A 26,877-nucleotide genomic window follows, 5' to 3' on the forward strand; every position below is an offset into this window, starting at 1 on the left:
CCAGAATGAATATGGCCAGGATCAACGAAAGGTAAGTCCAACTGGCCCAACGGAAGCAACCTACGTTCTATTAGGATATTTTATTAAGACACGCAAGTAAGACACGCGGTTAGGACTCGCGATTAAGGCACGCGGTTAAGTATACGTTTTTCAAATCTCGGATTTCTGCTGATTCGGTCAGCAAGGATTGTTAGGACTATAAGGATTGTTAGGCATTAAAAAAAAATTAGAAATAAAATTAAAATAAATAATAATAATATCCAGCTTAAATTTATTCTGAGGAAAATTAAAAAAAATAAATTACAATAACATTAAATATTATAAGAAAATATAATAATAAAATATTTTAATATGTTACAATATATATTTTTATGTTAATCATGTTATAAAAATATTATGTAACTAATAATATAAATATGTATAATATGAAATTTATTATATGTTTGTATGTAAATGATGTGAAATATGTATGCTTTGTAAATTACACAAAAAATTATCAAAAGAACACGTATAATGACAATATGTAGAAAGTTCAATTAACATATATGATATATTTGTTTCTAAAGTATATATTGCAAAAATATATAGAGTCGTTGATAAAATTGGGAAACTTTATATATATATATATATATATATATATATATATATATATATTTTACAAATTTTACAAATACATAATTCTTTAACATAAAATTTAAAAAATATTGAATAAGAGTATGAAGATTTGATGTTAACGATTAAATATTAGCTTTTCATTCATGAAATTTAACAATTTTATGATTTATTTTCAATTAGAGATTGATTGTATTTACGAAACGAAAACTCTTCTTGTGTTTATTGTTTCACTAGAGGAAAAGAGGCAATGAATTTAGAGACTTTTTTTCGATAAAATTGTGATATAAATTTGAATATCAATTTTACCATTTAATCTTTTTTTAAGAAAATGAATATTTAATTTATTTTTTCAGTTTTGCTTTAATATAATATTATCTCGGTAATAAATATTGATTTGCATAAGTGTAGCGAAAGGATATATTAGCTTCACGCAAGTTTAATCTAAATTACATCGTCTTTTTATTAAAACTTGTTCTGCGAAAGCCTCCTTTTCCCACAAAAATCAACTTTGAACGCTAGACAGCAAGCGCCTTTTCATTTCGGCCAATCACGGCGCTTCGTTGTCCTACATGCAGTAATTTCGGTTAATACGCGTGGTGAGGGGAGAGGGGGGGGGGGGGAGGGGGAAGGACGCCAGTCGCCGTAGGACACTGCCGCGAGCATGAAGCTCGTTATTCCGTAAAATCATACGTCGTCCTTTACCTTCGATCACCCGTATTTTTCGCGGCCAAATATGTGCGGTATATTACGCGTATACATGTAGAGTGCTATCGTTTTCATTCTGTCGATCGAGTTTCGTGTGAATACAGAAGAGTGAAGAAAATTTAGGTGTGACGTATGCGATTAACGGAGCTTCCATTTCTCTCTTCACGGTTATTGCGATTAGAAGAAAAAATGCGCGGCTTGTTTTCGATCTCGTATCGATCGCTAATTATCGTGAGGGTGTAACGACTATGTAGTGTGATATGATTGTGTAGTGCAATGAGTGTAATATTGTTGCGTATATTTTCGCGATCGAAACGCGAATTCGGAACAATGACGTGCTCTTTATTTTTTCGGTAAATTAACGTGAAGCTTCAATTTGTCCAATGCTTCCATACACTTACGTGATGCGCATCCGGATCTTTTGTATCTAGAGCAATCTGACGAGTGATTTTTATGTGTACTTGCGATGATAGAACACGACGCATCTGTTATACGCGAGAGCTCCGAGACGCGACGATTCCAGGAAAACGATATCAGGCGCGCGCGAGAAGCGCCTTCTTCGCGAAACTAACTTCGCGTTGAAAAATAATCGCGGCAATTGGAAACGTTATAATCGTCACATCTCGAGTGAACTTATCGATTTTCGTGAAGACATTGCGTTCTTTTTTTTTTGTTTATCGTAAATGCGACGCTACGAACGATTGACGTTTCCAATTGTCATGATTATTTTTCTGATATCGCTTTCCTGGAATCGTCGCGTCTCAGAACTCTCGCGTATAACAGATGCATCGTCGTATTCTATCGTCACGAGTACGGATAAAAATCACTCGTTAAGTTGCTTTAGATACAAAAGATCTGGATGCTTATGTATGTGTAATGAAAATTATTACTACACAGTTCCGAATTCGTATGAGATGATGAGAAAATATGAAATTTATCGCGAGTGCTTATTTTATCGATGGATTACGAATACTTTCTGGATCCTGGAGTCATTCTGGATAATTTGACTGAATATTTTCGACGGAGATTCGCAGTCATGATTACCTACCGTGAGGAAGGGGAACGGTGAGTCAATAGTATTGATATAGATACAGGTGTATTGGCAAGTCACGTATAAATTTTAACAAAAACGCGCATCAGATTAGGACAGTATCATTTCTGCATCTCGTCATGCATTACATATCCCGCAGTGCGTTAAAAAAAAAAAAATTAAAACTATAAATCTCCGAGTATTTGTGGAAATTAACAAAGAGATAATGTACGAAAAATTTATTATTTCATAAATTTTGTATTTATATAATTTTAATTCTCTCGTACATATATTATAATTCTATATATTCTGAATATGTTATTATTTTATTTATTGTAAATTTTATATTTAAAAATTTTATCACGAGATATAAAAATTTTACTTTAAATTATAATTTTCCATGACTTTTGATAGATATTATGAATGATTTTTTGTATTTTTTTACACAATTAAGATTTGAATAACAAAATTATTCCAATTTTATAATATCTGATTAATACATTGAAATTTTCATTTGTAAAAATTTAGATATATATTAATAATATATTAATGATAAATATAATTGCGATAAACTTGTAAAGTTAAATAATTTTTTTTTTTTTAAATAATTTAATTGAGCGATTTTTTTAAAATTCTTTAAAAAAAAAATTTTTTTTGGATATCAGAAGAGAATACGATTCTATCTATTTATAGAAAGTATTGATAAAATACATCAATCAATGATGGCTAACGTTATAAGACGGGGCCACAATTCGCGGTTTCAGCGTATACTTTGCGTTTCTATTCAACGAATAAACCTTGAACAAAATAACTGGCGTTCGATCATCGCTCCTGACCTTCGTAATCCGACACGTTCGAGACACCTGGCTCTTCAAGAACGTATAGTAGTAATTTGCGTTTGAATCGACTCAATCATTTGTCAATCGCGATGCTGTGCTAGTCGACACACAGGGTATCTCGCATCTTTTCAGTCAATTTTGTTTCGATCAGTTTAGAATGAATTTTTGCAAATTTATTATGTTATCTCAAACTATTTAATTTCTATTATTATAATTAAATTTAAAGTACACATTTGAAATTATTTGTAAAATTTAATTTACTATAGAATATTAATTTTCCATATAACAAATCTAAATCTTTTTAAAACAATTCGAGACAATTTCAATAGAAATTTAATGTATAATATATTTGAACAATACGTATAAACATATTTTATAGAATATTTAACCATCTAATATTTAATTATTACGGAAGTAGTGTACACATTTTAGCTCTCATTGTCGGTCGAGTATAAATGTTAAATATCGATGCTTCTTTTTTTAACACTCCCAGTTCGACGAGCCAACACGCTCACATAATCACGCGAAATTCGTGACGCTCGACCGCTCGGTGCGACCTTGACGGGATCCTCGCGATGCCAGGTCATTAACCTCCACATCCCACGCTCGCGTCCGCGCGAGAGTGAATCGTCTGGACCATCCATCAGTTCCCTCGTCCTCTCTCTCACTCCCTCTCTTTCTTATTATCGTACTCGTATCTTGATAAAATATAAAATATTTTATCGTGGCGAGACATGGATATATATATTTTTTTTTTAAACATTGCGATCAAGCGCTTTCACGATATTGATGATCTTTGTAAATCCGTCAAGCGATTCGCAAGATACAAATTATAAAAATAATAGAGCCAATTGCTCGATCGCTTGCCTTGTTACGTCAGATGATCGAACGCGGTTACGCAACGTTCAATACTTTCGAGGAGTTAAGTCGCCGGGGGATCGAGAGAGCTACATGCTTTCTCTCCTTTCCAACCACGAGATTACGACCTTGTCCCGGCTCTCTCGGAGCCACTCTCGATTTCTTCCGGACAGGCCGGCCGGCCGGTCGACACTGTCTACTGACTAATCTGGTGCGCCTTTCCTTTTCGCTTTAATGCACTGCCTTTCGGAGAATATCTTGCATGATATGACATCTTGCATGCTCTTTTATATTTTATTTCACGTTTACAACTATGCGAATCGTTTATATGATGAGAAACGTAATTGTTTATTCAATTGTAATTAACATTGATATATTCGAAATACGGAGAAATATATGTGTTAGTTTTTAATTAAAGAGATACGATCGAAGAATTCAAAAAATTTTGACAAAATCAAATTTATAAATTGTAAATATTATGTATGCTTTATTTCATTATACATATATGTAAAGTGTGAAGTTAATATTATCATATTTATATCTTGAAAATTTAATTCTATAGCTTTTCATAATCATTCAGCTATATTGATCTTCGCATTGAATTAATTTATATCACATTATTAAACGTGAAATAGAATTTATATACATATTTGAATTTATATATATATATATATATATATATATATATATATATTTGATTTATTGATATTATTTGTAACACCTGTATATTATTGCATTTTTAATATGTATGCACCGATACTGACATAAACACATGATTATATATGAGTATATCCGCTTTAAAATACCCTCGGTATCTTCAGGGTTAATGCAAACGTTTGTTAGAAATTCGCGGTCGTTTTGCGGTTATCGGGCGTTAGTATACTTCGTCAGTTGCGAAGTCGAAGGTAACTAATAGAATGGTATATACCCACCAGCATTGTTAGCGCCTAACCGCTGCATTTTATTCGCTTTCGAAGGTTTGCGCGCGTGGTCTCTTGCAGGCGATCTGCACTCGAGTTTGTGCACCGTTCTGACAATGCAACACAATGCATATCCCTCAGGGATCCTCGTGACCGGTTTGCCGGAAAAAATCGCAGGTCCGTATATTTCCCTTATTACCTGTGGCACAGCGTGACCTTGCAATCTCGTAATATCAGGAATAGAACGTTAACCAAGCGAAAAACATTCGAGCTTCTCAATATGGATCTTTACAGTAATTATACGGGGGGTTTTTCTTCTATTATTCGTCGACTCTAATTTTCTCCGTCAATAAATCTTAGATTATAAATGTTCAAAATTAATCAAAATTAATCAAAACTTGTTTTCATAATTATCAGCATCTTTATAATAAATGTTTTACTTAGGGACTTTGAAAATTTATATTCTAGAAACAAAATATTATGAGAACTCTTTTTTTTTTTAATTCCGGATATATTGAGAACTTCAAGAATAATTCGTGTTTATTGCGAGACACCGTTCTCCAAAAACGTGTTTGAATGTTTCTTCAGAGTTTTGAATAGTTTTCAAAAGTATTGTAACGCTTATGATAAAATGAAAATTGAAAGAGTTTTCGCAATTTTTTATTTCTAAAATTAAAATTTCTTAATCAAAAAATTTTCTTTCTAAATTTTCGACGTTTTTTTTTCTAAAGTTCTAGATAGTATTACAAGAGATCTATTGAAAAATGTTAGGATTTATATTTGTTCTTGTTGTGTGAATAAAAAAAAAAGGTTATAGCTAATTATCGTATTAGAAAAAACGCAAAGTTGGTACCTTATATCTTTGGACTATTTTTTATATTCTAATTTCACAGAAATGTCCTTTTATACTCCTTTATCCTCGTGCTAAATAAACGCAATACTTTTTATCGATGTATAAAATCATTTGCTACGCAAGAGCTACGTCCCTTCGTGTTCTCCGAACGCGCTAGACGCTAGATCACTGCGGGCGATCGTTTTCACGGTAAGTGTTTCGTTCGCCATGTGTATATGTTGAAAGAGACCCCCTGCGAGACGGGGTTAAACGCGCCGTTTAACCTACGCCGTAGGTTTTCAGGATGATCCATCCCGCCGCGAGGGTTAAGACAAATTTACGCAATTCATTTCTCACGAGAAAATATATTCGAAGAGCGAGTGCAGTGGATATAAGATTTTTTATTGTTTGTCTGAGTTTAATTATCTAATGCTGTCTCACGCGATTTGATGAATACACGTGGCTCACAAAAAGATATTCAAGAAACACGAACTTATGAACTTGAATAATTTCTTCGCCATTAAAAATTAAATAAATTTAAAAAATGATGAGAAATTTGTAGAAAGCGATTGCCAACTTGTATAAAAATCAGCGCCGTATAATTTATATTTATTATAACTGTATATTTTTATATTAGATATATAATTGTACATTTTTATATGACAAAACGTAGGAAGCTTAATTTTTTTTTCATAAATATTGCATACCACTTTTTTAATAATTATCCCAGATGAATATTATATCATGTCACATTCTTTTCGCGAATGAAACTTTCCGGAACATTGTTTACTTAATAAAGAATCTAACTCTTCCGCTATGATATCGTTACAAGTGAACCGTGTAAATTCGCTTTTATACGTCTAATGCACGATTGAGGCGTATCATTAGCGGACGGGCGGAGATGGTCTAACATTACCTCGCGTGGCTATAATACTGGAGGCGAGTTCGCGCCGACGAAACCGGAAACGATTAGTCAGATTACGTGATTGGAAGCACCGTTGGCTCTCGGTACACCGGACCCGCGACTGCCTCGCTAAGTACGCGATCGCGTATATACACGTACACGTCTCATCATCTCGGTCCTAGCAGCGGTATAATCGCGCGGACGCGCATTTATACGGAGCACCGGCCTGGTAGCAGCGGTGGTGGACTCGTTTGATCGCATTAAGTCGGCATTACCGCTACTCATCTCGTATCAACGACTTCGAGAACGATCACTGTGCGCTGCATCGCGCCAAGCCGCGCCGATCAACCGATCCTGATTATGCCGGATTACACGTGGCGCTATATCAAGTCGTACGTACGTTCCGGTGCCGTTGAACCTGAATAAACGAAATCAAGTTTATTCTCTACTCATCCGCTGCGATTCTCGAAGGCGATCTCGGTCCATTTCAAAAACACTTCAATCATTATTTTTTTATTTCACTAACATACAAAATAATTAACAGTATTATTGTTATTATTAAATTATTATTATTAATATTATTAAATTAATATTATTAAAGGCAATACACAATGCGACCTGATAAAATTAATAATTATAAAATTAAAAAAGAACATTTAACTTTTAATTTAGAATTTAGAATTCATTATTATATAATTTAAAAATTATTTTTGATAACGACTCTCTAGATCCACTATGTGGGTAGAATTTCTTTACATGAATAATCATATTAAGTTAATTGCATTAACTTTTGCATCGCATTAACGATTGCGTTTTATTTCGCTGCTTTTCTCGATAAGTCGGAAGTAGAGTCGAGTTGAAGTTAGTAGTGGTCTTGATCCTTCCTGATTGCGCGACACAACATACAAGTATAATGCTGCTGAACTTTATACTGATAATAGGTAAACAACGTCGTTCGCCTCTCGGCGCAGAGGCTCGCGCTTCCTGAAACTAATTGACAAATGATCCTCTATGCACATACCACAGGGTTTTAATTATTCTTGATATCTCAAAGTAATTTATCGAACTATCTTGGAATTTCAAGAAGCGATTATCGTTATCAGTTATCATGAGCACGATTGCACAGTAGGAAACTTAAATTGATTCCGGGTGATATTAGATACATTTAGTAATATGAAAGTTTGCAATTAAATCTCCACATAAAGTGGGACAATTATTTTACTTAATTAGAATTTAATGCAATTCGAGAGTACTTTCAATCTATTTTTTTTTTTTTCCTGATCAGCTATTCGCGATAGACAAGGTTCGAATGTGATGTTTTTTTTTCTTCAGCCAATATAACTATAGATTAACATTAATGATTAATGATATAATAATATGAGACTGACAAAGCCAGAAAAAGATGTAAGCCCACGCACGACATTTGATTCTACGAATAGGCCGCATTGAAAATTTCAATAGTCCGACCGATAAGACAAGGTGTCAGTGCGAGATAAGACCGCTGGCGATTTTATACAACTGTTCCATGCGTCCCACGCGAGAGAGAAAGAGAAGAGGCGTAATATTATTTTCCTCCGTGTGTATATATGATTCTTGAATACATTTCGCGATAATTTCGCGGTGTTGTCATCGGTAAAACTGCAGGTGCTCAAACAGTCCAACGTGTTTATAAAAAAATTGGAAAACGATCTATTCTAAAATTCTCTCGTATAATGGAATCGCGAGAAATTTCCTCTTCAGATTTAATAATAAATAATAAATATCAAGTATATATACATGTATGTAATCGGAAAAGGATGGGTAAAGAAATATGTAAAGAATATTCTTTATCCATCGATTTTCGACTTCAGGTTGATAATCCCAAGAGAGACAGACAGTGATAGAGCGATAAGATTTTGTTTTATAGCGATTCATCGGAAATCTCGAGAAATACGACCGGCGAGAAACTTACGTTCTCGATCGTATCCCCTTTACGACTGCAATAACGCAGCCGTGTTTACGACTGACGGCGGATCACTCTCCGGCCGGATCGACGTAGCGCGGATTTGCAACGTAATCCCTCGCGATGTAACGACAATATGCGCTCGAGACTTCGCGCGCCGGGTCTCCCTCTCTGTCTCGGGGTATCCTTGTAATTAAGGCCGCCGCCGCGAGCGTTGCCGTCCACGTCGATGCGGAAAAGTGCGGACCGAAACGGATAATAATTGGCCGGGGCCGCCTCGATACGACATTATAAAGTCATCATGGGCGAGGGGGCACGCGCGCTATTCTCAACCCAGGCGATTTTTTCCGGGCAATGTCGATCCACGAAGATCTGGATCCTCGACGCGCCGCTCATCAATTATGAGTTACGATCGCGCCTCAAGGCTCAGCTGGCAATCTCGGCCTCGAATCGAACGTCCTCTACGCGCGTCTCGCCGCGCCTTTTCCTACGCTGCTGACGTTAACTATAAATTGCCTATCTTGCCTTTTGGCAAGCGAGTAGTAACAATATCCTCGAGTGTTTATTGTCTACCATAGACAGGGAGTCTTTTTTTCTGAAATAAAACATGAATTGCAGATAGCTTCGAGAAACAGTTAATCATGGGTTAGCTCATAAAGGTTTTCTTTTATTTTATAGTCTCATATTTTATTTTATCATCTTTTTAAATAAAATACAAGTTGTAAATAAAATAGTAGAATAATATGTGTTTAAAAAATAAAATAAAGAAATATGTTTAAATAATTTTTTGATTGTAATTTTTTATACAAAAATAATATAAAAATTATATATAATAATTACAATATATACATAATATAGCAGATATATATATATAGATAAAATAAAATATTTCTTTTTAAAATAGAAATTTCATACTCAAAAATATTTCATACTAAAAAATATTCATTTTATAATATTCTACAATACTAGAAATATTGGAAAATTATTAACGTATCCCAGAAATGATTACGAATGTCATAGAGATTTCTAATCTGGCAATTGATAAACGTTTTCATTTCCATACCCATAGTTGTACTATCAAGAATCTCTGAGAGTAAAGTGGACACGCGAGTTAACTAACGGGAAGGATTCTCTTAGCGCTAGCGATATTATTCGCCACGGTTCGACACTTCGATGATATTACACACTGTGTACAGGATCAGGACTACGATGAATGCACACGCGCATGCATAGCGCATCATTAGGGCGTTTCGCCGGCGGCGGCGACGCGTCGTCGCCGTGAATCTGCCCGGCGCTGAGGAAAACGCGCGGAAAATGCTGGAAATTATATTGCTCGAGACGCGTCCGCGTGTTTCTGCGCGAAAGGTGTTTGTTGCATACACACGATACAAATGTGTTATTTTATAAATGATACGCGACGACATTGAAACGATATCGTGAGCGATCTAATTCATTTTCATGATAGTATTTCAACGAGTATTTATAAACGAGATTATAATGAAATAAATTTTATCTATTCTCAAAAAGCGAAAATCTAAACTTTAAATCCAAACAATTTATCACGTTTATATTTGTGAGATATATTTTCGAATAATTTTGTCGGGGTTGTCCTCTCCGCTCAAGATTTATATTAGTATTCACTCGGCAGCACGTGTCTGTCTTAACGCCCACGTCGATCAATGCTAAAGGTAAGAGGGGAAGGGGAGGGGAGGATTGTTTAATCGAGAAAGAAGCTCTTACATAATGTATCGATGCCGATATATGTTCGCGCCCCCGCCATTCCAGAAAAGGGAATGGTTATAATAATAGCGAGACCTCGTGCTCGTATCTCTTACGACACCTGACACCGCGTCATCGTGCATCATAAGATGCACGTAATTGCGCCGTGATTGCATCCTCATTTTCATGCACGTGTGTCGATCAAGATATAAGTATAGCTTGATATATGCGGCTATAAAAATTAGATTTTCTATTCTATCATCAGATATCTCAAAGAGATATCTGAATGTCGTTAAATGCAGCTCGAGATATTAGTTTCTATATATATTAGATTATTAAATTGCATTATATTATAACGAAATATTCCGCTTATAATACAATGTTTTTCTATTTATAACTTGGGCAGTAATAAATCATAATTATGTGTATTAGATATAATAGATAAAGTTGTGAAAATATAGGTAGAAAATTGTTCGACACTTTAATTAGAGATTTATTACATGTTACATTTTATTATATAGATTTTTTTTCTTTCTTTCTCTCTCTTTCTCATAAGCTTTTACACGGATGTGAATATTTTAAAATTTTAATATATTTAATCTCATTTAATCTCAAGATGAAATTCTGTGGTTATTACGACAGACTTTTAGTATATACGTATATCCTGATGATATAATAATTAATATTAAATCATATAGACATATTGATGCTGCATTCATAGAAAATGTGACTTGCAATGTTTATCATTTTATATGCTAATTTCCAATGTCAGTCTTCTAAGATTTCTCTTGTGCTACGTATATGTATTTATACATATGTATAATATAAACGAAACGAAATCGAGAGTAAAAGGCATCGGGACTTGATTCTCTTGAAAAATAGAGCCACGTTTTTGAGATTGTTGTATAAGGTTGAATGCAGCGAACGATGGATGGGAATAAATTATGCTAACAGCAGGTGCAGCGGCAGTGAGTTTTTCTCTCTCTCTCTCTCTCTCTCTTTCTTTTTTTCTGATCGAGCTGCGCGAAACGTCACAAAAAGAGAATCGGCGCGTAGGGTTTTAACCGGCGATAAATAACGATAAATTCCTCCTACGTACGCTCGAGAGAGTAGTATGAGTGTTGTGAATACGCGCGCACGGTGCGATACGTTCCTCCTTCTCTCTCTTCGGGAGATAATTTCAATGGGCTCGCGGACTGTGCGCGTACCATGCGCACAGCGCGCGGCACAAACGTGCTCGCGAAGCTGATGCATAAATACCTATAAATATGACACGGCAGGGCCCGCGGTGTGTAACGTCGCATATTAAATTACATTCTTAAGCAGCCGCATCGGCCGACGCGCACAGCAGAGGCTGGACAGTATAGCAGCGCGCATCAAGTCAACAGGGCTGATTAAACGCAACCACGGAACGTGGTGTATCGTCACAATGAGACGGACAAAGAGAGAGAAAACAGAGAAAGAAAGAAGGAGAGAGAGAGAGAGAGAGAGAAATAACTGCGGCATCTGCAAGCGAGAGAAGAAGAGACACGCTCGTTCTGTTCTGGGCATTCCCCAGAACGTGCAAGCCTGATTCAAGCGGTAGAGTTGCTGAAGAGATATGGGGAAAGGAGAGAGAAGAAAAGAATACGCGAGGAGAACGAGATAGTGAGAGAGGAGTGCAACGCGAGTAGGCATACACCACCGGAGGCTAGGGATGCTAATTATTCTGGTTCATGCGAGCAATTTGTCGAGTACCCGGCGAACGTATGTTTAATACCTGTGGGGCTCCCGGCTGGCCCGCGGGTATTTACATCTGCGGCGAATACCGCGGCTATATAACGCGGATACGTCGAGAATTATCCCGGGATTACAGTGTATGTCTTGGTGAGCCAGCGAGAAGCCAGAGAAAGTGCGGGGCTCTCCGCTCCGTAGCGGAATCGCGAATGTGCGCTCGCGTACGTAAGGGTAGCAATCTCGGGACGAGATGTGCACGCGCGCGCACGGGGTTAACAGGAACCGCGATTTTCCAAGCCGCTCTTCTCTTTCCCACTCTTTCTCTACCGGGATGTGTGTTATCACGCGCGCGCGCGCGCGGAGGTAACGTTCCTTTTTTTTTTTCTCCGTTCTCTCGACAGAAATTATGCGCTAGTCATTTCACTGAAGCTTGTATCTGGAATATTAGCGCAGTTCGCGAAACATGTATTTACGAACGAATGCTCATACGAAAACTGCGCTTCGATTGCAGAGGTAACGTCGACTTTACGCTTCATAGCACTTTTTCGAATAATTTTGATGGCACATACACACACACACACACTCACGCGCGGAAAAAGGATTAAATATTATATCAATTTAATCGTAACATTTTTTCAGATAAATATAATATTTTTATATTGCATTATATATTATGTCTATGTACATTTTAGTAAATTCGTGCGTTAATTAAAGTAATTCAAGGGAACAGAAAAAAATACATTAAATTCATTATTTACGAAATAAATTCAAATTAAATAATTTGAATATATAAAGCAATACGTGGACTTTTTGAAATTTGATCTCCTTGCGGGAAGCTTGTATTTCGCAAAAGAATAAAATGATATTCAGAGATAAAATGTTGTACGAAGAGCACAGCATCGTGAAGGATGGAGAATTATTTCTGGATTACAGCCGACGCGTGCACTCGTAATTTTTCTAAATACGGGGCCCCATTCGTTTGTAGTGGTGAAGGCCTTCTCGCTAGAGTAGTAATCTGCGGGATGCACGTGGGGTTAACAGGATTTCTACTTTGATTCTTCTTCCTGCTGCGAGGAAGATCGCTCCAATTTCACAGTAAGAACACGTGATATCAAGTCGCGGTTGAGTACTTCATCGTCGGAAGCTAAGATTTAATCGTTCCTTCGGGAGCACTCGTTACAAATACACATTCCTCGTAACGAGAAGGGAGGGAGATTTATTGCGCCCGGCAAATATGTGTTATCATGTCTCGAAATGAATGTTTAGTTAATGAAAAACACACGCTTTCGACGATCAGTCAAGATCAAGACGAGTTTTCCTTTGCAAAAGCCTTGAGCAAAAAAAAAAAAAAAAACTCTTTTTACATTTTTTTTTTTTTCACGTAAAAATTTTCTTAATTAAATGCATGTGACCTACTTATTGATTTTCAGCTTAAACGAGATTTGCGCGGATCTAGGTAGATAAATTTATAAGCTTCACGGTATTGATCGAAAATTAAAATATTGCGAAAGACTCTGTCGTTCTCGGTGTCGAAAATCGGTTTTATATACCGAGACGATTGGCTCATTAAAATTTCATGGGTGTGGCTATATTAAAATCGATTATGAAAGGCAATCGCTGAGAGGGTCCAAGGCGTGAGTCCTGCAAATTATAAAATTCTAAGAAGTCGGAATGATTCGTCGTGTTGCGTAACACATTGCCGTGCCTCCTGTCTGCTCGACACAGTAATTCATTTACCGAACGATGAATGCAGACTCGATATTAGCGCGCGCACCGTGTCGCGCTAATTCAGTGCCGTTTGTTTGTGAGAATCCATGTAGGAAAGCTTCTTTTTGCGCCTTTGCATAAAGAATGCAGCATAAAAGAAGGCTTTTGTATCGACGAAGAATATGGCTATTCATCTTCAAAATTTTTACGCTAACATCTCGTAGGAAGACGAAAACGTGGTGACGCGAATTAACTTGAAAATTTATTCAAAAATTCAATTTTTGAAATGACTGATTAAGTTTGATGAATATTATACATGTGATTAGTGATTTTTGACTCACATATCTCACAATAAAATTTATTTATCATAAATGAATAGAAACAATGAATACATTAATATATTAATCAATCACGGAATGTGTTTCAAGGCCTAATTGTCACGCGTAGGTATTGTACGTTCTAAGAATTACCGCTCGATTTTCTTAATAACGTGATTCTCGACTTGTGCATTATGTACACATTCAAACGGACTTACTATGCGCCTATCTCCTTTCAAACCGGTGTTTACACTTGTACCTTGAACTCTGTCCCGATATGTAAGACATTTCAAAGTTGTTACGTCGTATAAGGCGATGACGCTATGGATGAATATATCCGACTGCGGGATTAAAATCATACATTTCGTAAGATAATAAACAGGCGAGTGGATTATGAGTAAAGAATATATTTTAGTCCGTATCCGACTCTTACAAATTGTGGCTAACTAAACGTCATAAAATGCAACGAAGGCACTAAAGTGCTATCTTCATGGACAACGATTAGGGTAATTAAAACTATAATCTGTGAACATGCAATCGCGCATAAACCGCCCGCGGTGTCGACCGCGACTTGGCAACGATATGTCGTTTGAAAAAATATTGGAATAATTTGCGGATATTAGCGATGCTAAAGCGCTCGTGAAAAACTATAAAGAAGTCAGTTATATTCCCCCTCGCGGAATCGGATAATAAAATACGTCGTTGCGTGTCAGAAAACTTTTGTCCGCAATTTCTTCTGTCTTTTGATTTGTAAGAATCAAAAGCGCAATTAATTTCTGAAAAAATTAATGATATACTTTATGTGGAATAATACAATTGCAAACGCGTGATGTCGGCGAATCAAAGTGGGCACAGAGGCATGGACGCGTATTGTCTTTTAACGAGGTAACACGCCCGCGAGATATCCAGGTTGAAATTGCTTAGAAGATCCTATATAGATTTAAAAGCTCTTCTTCATTCGGATGCACATTGTGAGACGAACGCAAAGTGCTTATCGGAGTACGACTAATGCGAGATACACGTAAGCGACAATTAACCCGCGTTTAAATTTTTCTCTATTCGATTTACAATCATATCCGGTATTCAAGGAGATAAAATGCATGAGATTGTGTTGGTGAACAAAAACTTTGGTAAACTTTGTATAAAAAAAATTGAAAGTCAAAAGTGAAAAAGATACAATTAATCTAATTACTAATAATATATTCATATATTTCTTTGTTACTTTGTTTTCTGAATGATTTTTTAAGTTTCAGTTCTCTTGCAAGTTTTAACAATGTAGATTACAATAGTTTATATCGTTCGGAAGATCCACGCGATTCATACGATATTTCGTTTCGCGTAAAGACTAAACAAACGAGAATTCTCAATAGCCCCCCAAGACTGTTATCAAAGGACACTAATGTGAGATGTAGGTAAACTAAAATTAATGTGCCTTCGAGTTTTTCACAGCCTTTATTATAATCTCGTCGTATAATACCTAGCAATCGCGGAAGTTTGTATTCCTCGCTATCCATTAATACGCTAATTGACAAAAAATCATGGCGATTACTCTCGCCACGTGTACATTTACATGCAATATCGACTATTTAAACCCGATTTAAACCCGATGGAACTTGAAATGACAAATTAATAGATGCAACATCGAACAGTTAACGCTTCATTAATGAATTTTGCAATTACAATATATTTATTATATATTTGAATGCATATTTTTATACAGCAGAAATAAAATCAGTAAAGCTTGGAGTTTATTTTCGCTATAAAACGCATTTTCCATATGCCGCATTATTCCGATGACTTCCTTGCAGCTTGCCAGAGAAATAATCGTCTTCGTGTCGAGAAGAATTTTACGCAGTTCGCGATCGTAAAAGGCACGAAATACGCCTCGAGCGCTTAATATCGGCAGTATTGAAGTTTTGATTTTCGCATCTCCTTCACGGTTTCGTGATTTATGTAAATCTAGAAGCGCATGAAAGACGTATAGGTGAGAGAGCAGCGCAGGATACAACAAACAACGGATTCGAGATCCACGGAACAGGCCGTATAATCTCGCGCGCGCAACGTATTTCTGGTTGTAAATCAACCAGGGTTATGCATAGAAATAGCGCGATCGCCACTTCCGCCCGACAGCGTTTAACATTGAGCATTCTTCTTCACCCACTACTGAACTCCGACACTCCGAGTGACTTAAATCGCGCTCGAGGCTGTGCAAGGTTGCATGTAATCGCTGTTCATGATGAATGATCCACGACCAAGGGTACTATGAACTATTTCTAGCGTTTCGCGATGGAGCATATCTTTCTTTATTACTTATCGAGACGCGTTTAATTATCATGCAAAGGTGGCTTCGAGCTGCGTAAACTCGTTAAGTCCGCGTTATTAAGATATTCAAACGTAAAGTCATCTGATGAAAATTTATGGGAAAAAAGGCGCAATATGTGAAAAATTATTCAAAAAAATAAATTTTAATTATATATCATATGTAAATGAATACTTTTCAAAAAACAATTTATGCGTAATTGATTTTATATAAATATATTATCATTTAAAAAGAACTAAACTTAGAAAGAAAGTTACATTTTTTCATTATAGGTTGCTCACTTTTATTATCGGTTGCTCAAGAGAAATTATCGAGTTTGCTCTAAAATAAAATATCAAAATCTCGAGATATTTAATGAAGCAATCTTGTAGCTTCAATCGCTTGGGACGAAAGAATAAATCGATTTAAATTTTTTCACAAGAAAAAGAGATATTGTGTTATAAGTTTGATCGATAAAATCATCGTTTTGTTCGGACCGACCACCGGAATTGTAATCGATCCGATAGTTTTTTTGAAGTGGCACTCCCACGTCTCGGCGAAATCACGAGCGCGCTTTCACAGCGACTGTATAGATACATCCCTTTTCCTCTTTCCGTCGAGCGATTTTTACACGAGCGCTAATAGCAATAAAGTCAAGTCTGAACAGTAGATAGACAATTCCGTCCGGTACAACGTGAAAGAAAATGATTCTAAACGAAAGGTCAAAGGGGTTTAGTCGTGGTCTGACTCTCCTCGGGGAAATCCTCTCCTAAAAGAAAAAAAAAAAAAAAAACACTAATAAAATTGCACCAAGATAATACCAGATGTTGCGACAACATTACGCCACTATCCCGCTTGTGTAAATTTCAATAATAAGAACGATGGCTGAATGAAAGAGACGTAATGTCGAACTTACTGCTTATACCAAACTGGTATCTTCTCCCATATACATAAATACTCATTATCAAAGTCTAATATGTGAGAAGCGACATACACTTTGGGGAAACGTAAGGAAAGGTCTATGTATGTTGGCGATGCTAGGCGGAAACATGGAAATTGATCATTCTATTCATTCATTTCTAGTACATCGTCGCTCATGATAAAATATACAAACATGTGATTGAAGGTAAATAAATATTTGTATAAGAGAAAATATTATATAAAATGATAAATATAAAGTTGGAGCTTCTTTAACGACAAATAAAGTAAAAGGAAATTAAATCCTTGCGGAGTAAAGATCGTGCTCTGTCAGCAAGAAATATCTTGCGAGTTGTAAATTCAAAACTTGTAGGTTTAGTTTTCAAGAAAAATCATTCTCATGCAACTGATTATACTTTCGTGTAATCCGCGCACGATTAAGCGCTCACGCGTATGCATTCATGGTCATCTAACGATTAATCCGTCCAACGCATTGACCAATGCCTTGACATGAATGCAAGATAACGTGCAACAGACGGAGTTGCATCGGGATTAGGAGCGGACTTCGTTAGCGAGCAATTGTAACTGAACACATGATGAACGCGGAAAATATAATTACAAAATGATATAAAATTTTAAATTAAAAAAAGAATGAAAGACGTCATAAAACGTTCCAGTTAAAATATAAAAATATAAAACAAAAAATATTTGAGGATACAATTATTTGGATTATTACTTTGTGCATCTTGCAATATTTGACATTTTTTTCTATTGTTTTATTTATTATCCGATTGTTAGTATTTCAATCTTTACTTTCTCGCACGAGCGTGAATCTTCATGTTCGACGACGTAATTTCGTCCCACGCTAGTCCGACGTTTGTACATTTGTAATTCATACAGCTTCATTGAAAAAAGTCAACATTATGCTAATGCATAAACGGGGTATTATTCACGATCGTATGTCACTGACCACCTACCCGCACTAAACGTAACTGAATAATAATATTGCTCGTCTCTCCTATCGCGCGTTTTCCTCTTTCTCTTTTCGCGCGAATCAAGATTAGATTTTTTTCCTTGTTGTACTGCCTATTTCGTTGGCCAGCGTTGAGTGAAGAATCATAGCGAGATTTGTACGACGAACCTTTCTACGAGCGTAGACCACGCTTGAAGTATTACTAGGACGATATTAAATTATAATTCACGGCACGCTCTACCTCACGCGTTACCTCATACTTTCGTTTACTATTTATAGGCCGATACTCGCTTTGCTCGTTCATTCCTATTCCTTGCTAGCGAGAGCTACAAACCGACGCCGAGAAAGCACACTGACACGCTCGCAAGCGCGATTACACTCGTGAGAAATCGTTGTGACAGATGTAATAATATGTGTAGATACATGCAGTGTCGGGGAAATTGAAACATTTTCTATAATTCTTGCTAAATCATCACAACGCCACATTATCGTACTTTGCAAATTGTTTATGACAAAATATCTATCAGCTTAGAAATGAATCTTTCGCGTTTTTTTTTTTTAATATTTTTTGTTTAATATTTTTTTGGAAAAGATTATTATTTTGTAATATGTTTTTCTTGATTTTATATCGTATATTTGCGTCTCTATGTTGATCAAACTTAAGTGTGGTTTCTCCATCTTTCATAGTACAAATTTACTTTCATTGTTAAACCGCCACTGCCACCCACAATCATTTGTTACTTTCTTTCCGTGGGCTTAGGTTAAATCATCACTGTACCTACTACAATCTAGTTACATATATACGCAGCTAGGCGTGGATAAATAAACTCCAACTTGTACATGCATTGTTTGCTTCCTCAATCCTCGAGAAAATCTTGTCGATGTATCGTAAGCGATATTCGAGCCGCAAAATAAATAAAAAATATAATTTATAATTTCCAATATATCGTTCGATTGCGATCAATGTAGAATAAATAAGTCGGCATAAGCGGCATAAATCACAGATATATCAATAAAATAATATTTCTAGATTTAATTAGGAAGAAATAAAAATGTTTTTAAATCTCTTATAGTTGTTGGTGGAGAAATCTCTTTCCAATTAATTCATCGATTGTAATCGCGTACACGTATATTCTTACGCAACGCACCGCAATCGTTTTAATTCCAGATCGAATTTCCGATACAATTCCGCGAGCATAATCGATCATCGTGCACGACATGATCGATATGTCGAGTCAAAGACTGGAATGCGATGGGTAATTAATTTCATATACGGCTTTAAGCGATTTGTTAATTATGTTTTTCATTAAAAATTTATCTTTTTTAATCATCTGTTTTAGAAATATAAAATATTAAATTTTATTTTCACAATATCTTTATTAACGAATAAACATTTGTCTTTCAAAAATTTTATGGTGACTAGAGCAAATGAAAGAAATTATAATTATTAAAAATATATATTTTTTTTTCATAAAATTATACGCACATATATTGTAAGTCAATTTTATGTGACGTCATATTTTATGAAATGTTTGCTTGGAGAAAAATTTTGCCAAGTCCATGTCTTATTAGTGTAAGGAAATATAGAGTATAATATCTGAAGCTGAACTTACCGGGGTAACCTTCCGGGATGACTATTTCCGGTCCCACTTTGACGTCGTGACGATAACGATGCATCAGTAGCGTAGCTGTGACTCTGAGTGATTTCTGCTGTTGCTTGTACAGCAATATCGGCCTTCCACCGGCACCTTCGACCCTGACCACTCTCGGCAGTGAGAATCTGTCCAGGAACTCGCGCAGCGGCATGAAGCCGCCGCCGGAACCTGCGGCCTCGGCGGTTGCTTCTCTCGAGCTGGGCAACGAGTCCTCGCCGGTTCCGGTGGCTTCGCCGCTCGACAGAGTCGAAAATTCACCACTCGATGACATCGCGGCACAGTCTTTACACAGTGTCTTGTATCAAATCTTCTCGCGGTCTCTTTTACATTCCGGTGTGCGCGGTATGCATTTCACGTTGCCGCATCTGATTTTTAAAATGTCCCAAAGTGATTAAATCAAATGATCTTTTGTCCGCATGCTCGATGAAGACACGTACCACTGCCTAAGATTGTTGATATATCATTTGTTTAGAGATTTATTTATTTAAAAAATCTTTTTAATAGAATTATAAATTGATTTATCTAAAAATAATTACATTAAAATCCCTCGAATGTATAATGTAAGGGAAAATGTTTTAGTCGTTTTTGAAACAGTCACTGTCATCTAGAAAGATTTATAATGAATAAGCTCCAAGAAATTAATAGCGGAAGGAACGATTCTCGCAATAACACGAGCAACCAGCTGGCTTCCTGCTCGTATATATGCACCCAGCGATGTCGGAATACAAAGTGCATTCCTCTCTCTTTGCTCCTCGCCTTCCCTCATTCTCCGCTACCTCAACCACCCCCAATGGAATTCGTCTTTTCGCGAGGCATGACAGCCTTGATGCACAGCGAACCGCGCAAGCTAATGAATGATTACACTTTGGGCACCTTGACGATGATGGTGATGATGATGATGAATTTATGACGATGATTATATATCTCCCATAGCATACCAGTGCGTCGCCACTGGTGTTTGCCTTTCGGATGAGCGACTCTATGCTGCGAAGAAACGTGAGCAGAATGATGAAACGGCTGTGCTACTTGCGAAATATCACCTTTGAAGTGGCAACAGAAATGCGACATAGTTATAGCAAAGAAAAGATAATACAATAATGAATGACCGATTATATTAAATATTACTGCATACCACAACCATAAATATTTTCTTAATCTTTAATTAATAATTACAAAAATTTTATTCAATAATTATATTTTTGCTCCAACATCTATTTTATTAATTCTGTTGTAGTCGCGCCTCTAAAAAATTATTCTTAATATGTTTAATCTTATATTTTTTCTCGATTATAAGTTTTCATTTCTAATCCGATTTATCTTTCGATTCTGTATTCTTAGGATTTTCACATAATTAGAGACGATGATTTGTGTCTATTAGAATCTCCTAGAGCGACGTAGAATATAATTTATTCATGCTCGCTGTCATACGCAGTCCATAATGCACTTTCTTGGGTGACTTGCACCTGTGACATTCCTCGGCTTCGCAGCGATACTATGTACATCGCATACGAATGACGAGAATTAATATTCCACATATGTAAGATATGATGCGCGCGGAGACTCTGGGCATTATCCGCGGTTCCGGTCATGAATACACATGAGATGGGGAATTCTTTTTTGTAAACTCGCGGCTTCTTCCTCGTTATTCGCAACAGAATGTTTCATTCGCGAAACTTCTGTAATCGCCATGTAATGGAGTTTTAATTACCTGCGACTAAAGCGATCGTGACGAGAAGGTATCGTGAATTATTACGACAGCTGACTGTGACGCATCTTAATAAAGCTTCGTTTTTCTCATGCTCGCGTTTTTTACGTTTGCCCGTCCTACGCGTATCTTTTGCGTTAGTATGCGTCCTATACACAAGCGAATACTTGCTATTCTGTTTGTACGTACGATCTTTTTCAGAAATCGCGTATCTCCTTCCTGCTATACACATGCGTGTGCAACGAGCAATTGTGTCTCGACCAAAACTTTCAAAGAGACTCGCGACTTGAAGTGACTGTGGCGGAGCGTCTTTTTTCTTTTCAAGACTTTTCGATTTCACTCTCCGTCTTTTATTCTTGCCCGCTATTTAAAGATGACATTCATCACGTGTGACAGCCATCAAATGTCAAAGTGTGTCACTTTGTCGAACGTAATATAAGTAATAAACCGACAAGAAACGAATTGCGAGAATTCTCGATATCAGATAATTAAGTTACATTCATGTTAAGCTAAAAAGTCTCATCGCATTCGTGCCCATAATAGATCGTGCGAAGTGAAAGTGTAGATTTAGCAATTCGCCCATTAGCGTCTATTCTAAGCTGAAAATGTTTTGTGTTTTCCACGCGAGGTTACTGCAGACATTCCTGATGTAATTTTCCTACAGAAGACTTATCGTGCCGCCAAGCACGTAATCCTGGCAGCGATTTTAATCGAGCTTATGAAAGTTTCTGCATTACGTGCAACTTTCTAACGATACAATGATTAATTAAGTATCAGGAACAAAGCAGGGAATTTTAATCATTAATTTAATTTAGATAAAATAATAACACGAGTCTACTTTAACACGGTGAAAGTTCGAATTTAATATTGAAGATTATCGATAGTTATTATGTTTTGCACGCTTGCAAGGTACATCGAATGCCGATAATTTCAAGAATCATAATTTATATTCTACATTGCAGGCTCTAATAAAATTTAGCAATATATATATATATATATATATATATATATATATATATATTTTTGCTAAATTTTATTAGAGCCTACAATATATATATATATATATATATATATATATATATATGCTTTTATATATATATATATATATATATATAAATATATATATAAAAGCATGCAATATATAATCTTCTGTAAAAGATTAAAATTATAGTGCTATAATATATATTTTCTATCCGTATCCTCTTATTATTCCGCGTTTGAATACACAAACAAAAGTTATAATAATGATAAACAAAGGCCACTTTAAATATTATAATCCATATCAATGCTGTATATCCATTAGCTTCACGATTTTCGGAGCACGATCGCGTTATTCGAAATAGATTTGATGACACAGTGAATGGCACTGTGATTATCCTTATCACTCACCTCGTCGATCATCTAAACTCAATGAAAACTTCTTTTAAAAATCTATTAAAAGTGCTCATACAAGACATTTGACTCACTTATGTGTTTCTTTCTTTTTTTCACTCGTGCGTGCAATTAAAATTGATGCACGTATCGAGATCGCGACACAAATCTGTACCTTCATAAAAATATTATGGGAACACCTCAAACAACTGATAGGAACAACGCTAAAATAAAAAATATAGTTATTCGTTGAATTTCCTCGCGATTTAAATGCGATCCCACATGACTTTCGATGACTCGAATCGACGAAAATTTTCATAAGCAATTCGACTCTTCTCGAAAGATCCAAAGTACCACGACACGGTCGAACCGGCATTGACCGAGCGATCGATCGATCGATCGATCGAGGCGTAGCTGCGAGAGAAGCGCGCGACGAGGAGCGCCCCGACGCTGCGGACGAGATCGCGCGACTAAAAGCTCGCAAACCGTAGAGACGCGGCGGAGCACTAACGTCGAGCCGTGTCTCCCCACTTCGGGATCCCCAGTTCAAATAAACTGTATCGCGCAGGCTCGCAGTGCTCTCGGGAATCTCTCCCCGAGTCGTCAAGATTTTTCTTTCATTTTTTCTCCCGCGATTCTGCGACTCCTTTCCTCGATCAGTTTGGAACTTCCGTTTCCGCACTGCAATTTCACGATATATATTTGCGTAAAATTCATGCATTTCCGATGAAATGAATTATTTCAATGTGACAATTAGAGAATTTACGTTTGATGTAAAAGAGAAAATTTATATACGTAGTCATTTTTAAATATAAAAATTTTTTATTTTTTGAAATTAAATTATAGAATATTAATTTTTATAAATATATTACAAGCTTTGACAACGTGCGCTGTATGGAATATAATATATTTGTGTTAAATTATATATATCATTTGATATTATTATGTTCTAGAATCTCGTGAGACCGTACAAATTTTTTGAATGCTTGTGCGATCCAGATTTATTCTATTTTTTTAATCTGTACAATATTTCTTTCAAACTGATTTACAAAAGTCGACAGCGCCAATCGCGAGCGCGATATTTGCCTGCATAATTAATAATTACGTATTACGCAATGTGCGCAAGCAATTACTGGGCATTGCTACCCCGTAATTTGAAATTTCACGTTTTATGCAGTATATCCGTGACCGGTAACGGTGTGACCTTCGTACACCTTGACGAACTCACAAACTGGGATGCCAAGATCATAGCCATGCCATTTTTCGCACCGTGCTGAATTTCTCGCCGACCAACGGCCAACGCGACGCTCTCTCGCGTAGCGCGACATCGCTGCATCCTGCGTGCAGCATCCTGCGTCCCGCGTTGTCGGACATCCAAGACAGTCGGCAATTACAAAGGCGCGCATAACAGTTAATACCGAGTTATTATAGGTATCGAGGTAACTCGCCGACTTAAATGACTTACGCTATGTTTGCCATATGTTCCCCGAGCAGATGGCGTGCCACTTTCCGCGAATCCGCGAGATGGACCGCTACGCGGCGAATTGCGTAACAATGATCGCCATCACGAATCAAAAATGCAAACTTCTTTTGCTACTATGGTTTTTGTAACTGTATCCGAATAAGTGGGCCATATTCGCCTGGCCTGTATTCGTTTGAAACTAGCTTCTCGTATGCTCGTCGGAAGACGACGTCCTCCTCTGCGCAAATTATTATTTTATTATGAACTCACAACGTGAATAAATTTCACATTATTAATGTACTTTAAGGTTTGTCTTTTATAAGCAAGAAATCTCAGCGCCATGGCTGTTCCATTTTTTCATAACACACATAAATGTATATCTCGATTACGCGAGTATATTTGCTGTCTTTGCTGTTTTATGGATAAGCTTTTGATTGGTAAATTTGATGAGACGAAAGCTCAAAGTTTAGATTTATTATATGTTTATAAGAATATTCTTCTGATCTGCGTTTATTATATTTATATATTTTTAATTCATACTTTTTTCTAATTACGTTAAAGTTTGAAAACTTAAACACAAAGGCAGTTTACGCGTGCAAGTTTCTGGATAAGCTCTTTGCGCTTCGTTAGCGAGTACTTTCACATGCCTAGTTGCACACCCAACTATCCAATAATTAGCCTGGAACGCGGCAATATTAATGTCTATGTTTAGGAAAGAAATGTTGCGCGAGTGTCATTGTCTTCGTAATTGTCGCTCTGCCGCAAAATGATTATTGACTCGAGGAACGTTGATTACAGCGACGAGGCACCAAGTGTCTCATTGTTTTCTCTGCGCGGTGCGCCATTAATATCTTTTCAGTCTGCGCCGGTCCGGGTGAGAGGTCGGGAGGAATGTCATAGACTCGTCATAGACGTTTTGAATTTCATCCAGCGATATGGCGATTGTATGCGTTTTGTCTTCGGTAAATGTGACCTGCATTAACGAGCGATGCGTGATGCGTGTCATTTTCTTCTCGAACGTATTTTTTATGCGTGAAAAAAACGACGCAACGTTACGAATAAATAATGAACGAGCGATAATCTCAATTTTCTATTAATACAATCGCGAGTTTTATAATGCAAATACATCGCGCGACGCCATCAATTTTATGATCGCGTATCGATGATGAAAAATCGCGAGGTGCGATTACAGCCATCATGTGATAATGGTTTTCAAATTGGCATGGTCGGCTAATTATTTCTATCGACTCATTCGTCGCGCTTCGTTAAGTAACTGCGATTTAATTCGCCGCGCAGGGTCAATATTCCTTAATATTCCGAGTATAGCATCACTGGTTTCTCGCTATTACAGACGGTACACCGCTGCAAGACGGATGACCTTCCCAAGGTCAGCGCCTTTACTCCTCGCTGTCAATGTGTATACCGTCGTACACACACACACACACACACACACATATATATATATATGGCTATGTGATATATATGTATATATATATTTTCTCATAAGGCACGCGCGACGGAAAGAAACTAATTGAAATCTTTACCGAATATAAAAATGGTAGGTCGGTATAACGACATATAGAAAAACGGCGGTTAAACGATACTAACCTTTCTTCCGCATGCGTGCCTCGTCATTAAGTGACTCGGGTATACGAATCGTTAGTCGCATGGAGTGTCTATCACGCGATTGATTAACGACTGGACTCGAACCGATTGGTCGGTCGGCCGGTCGTTGTCGTTATAACTGTTTGCGTTGGCGAATTAATTCGCGAATTAACGGCGCATTGTTTCGCCAATGTGTACCTAACCACGCACCGGGATCTCACGACCTTTATGTAAACGCTCGTGACTAGTACCTCGAGACACCTTCGAGATGATTGCCGAAGGATATCTGCTTCTCTCCGGTTAGTCTCGTCTAATTAAAGTCAGGTAGCGGTAGTCATTGCACTAGATTGCCTTCACGTGTACATCGTCATTTGTTATTTCCAGCTGATTATTATGCTCCTATCTAGCTCTTATATCAGTTATGTTCGAAGGAGATTGCGCAACAGAACTCATTACGATTTCTTATTAGCGATTACGAGGAAATCAATATCGATAATCGCGATAACTTATACGTTAAATAACATAATAAAAAACTGCTGGAGAATTCTACATATATATATATATATAAATGTATATAATTGATATATAATTGTGCATCTTAGCGTACAATTCTTTTAATTAAGATTAATATAAAGTTTTTCTTTCGGACAATACATTTTTCTTTCGAGATATTATAATTAGAAATATTAAATAAATCTTATAATATAATTGTTATGATTCGTGACATATTGTATTAGTTATCAAGGGACCAATATACATATCGAGCTTGTAATAAAATATAGTAT

General features: G+C 36.5%; 1 protein-coding gene across 7 annotated transcripts in view; it reads right to left on the reverse strand.

The window, feature by feature from the left end:
- LOC126848662 (uncharacterized) overlaps positions 1-23,480 on the reverse strand; it is a 41,975-nt gene extending 18,495 nt beyond the window's left edge. The window contains exons 1-3 of one of the 7 annotated variants that reach the window (XM_050589707.1): positions 23,380-23,480; positions 23,044-23,249; positions 19,908-20,392 (exon numbers count right to left, since the gene is read on the reverse strand). In XM_050589707.1, coding sequence (XP_050445664.1) covers positions 19,908-20,220 — 313 coding nt within the window. In that variant the 5' untranslated portion in view covers positions 20,221-20,392; positions 23,044-23,249; positions 23,380-23,480. Of the gene's footprint in view, positions 1-19,907; positions 20,393-20,485; positions 20,501-23,043 lie in introns of those variants that run through there. The other 6 variants (XM_050589712.1, XM_050589711.1, XM_050589710.1 and 3 more) reach the window with 6 other exon arrangements.
- Positions 23,481-26,877: the final 3,397 nt, after the last annotated feature.

This window comes from Cataglyphis hispanica, chromosome 4 (assembly GCF_021464435.1).
Source record: "Cataglyphis hispanica isolate Lineage 1 chromosome 4, ULB_Chis1_1.0, whole genome shotgun sequence".
Lineage (NCBI taxonomy): Eukaryota > Metazoa > Arthropoda > Insecta > Hymenoptera > Formicidae > Cataglyphis > Cataglyphis hispanica.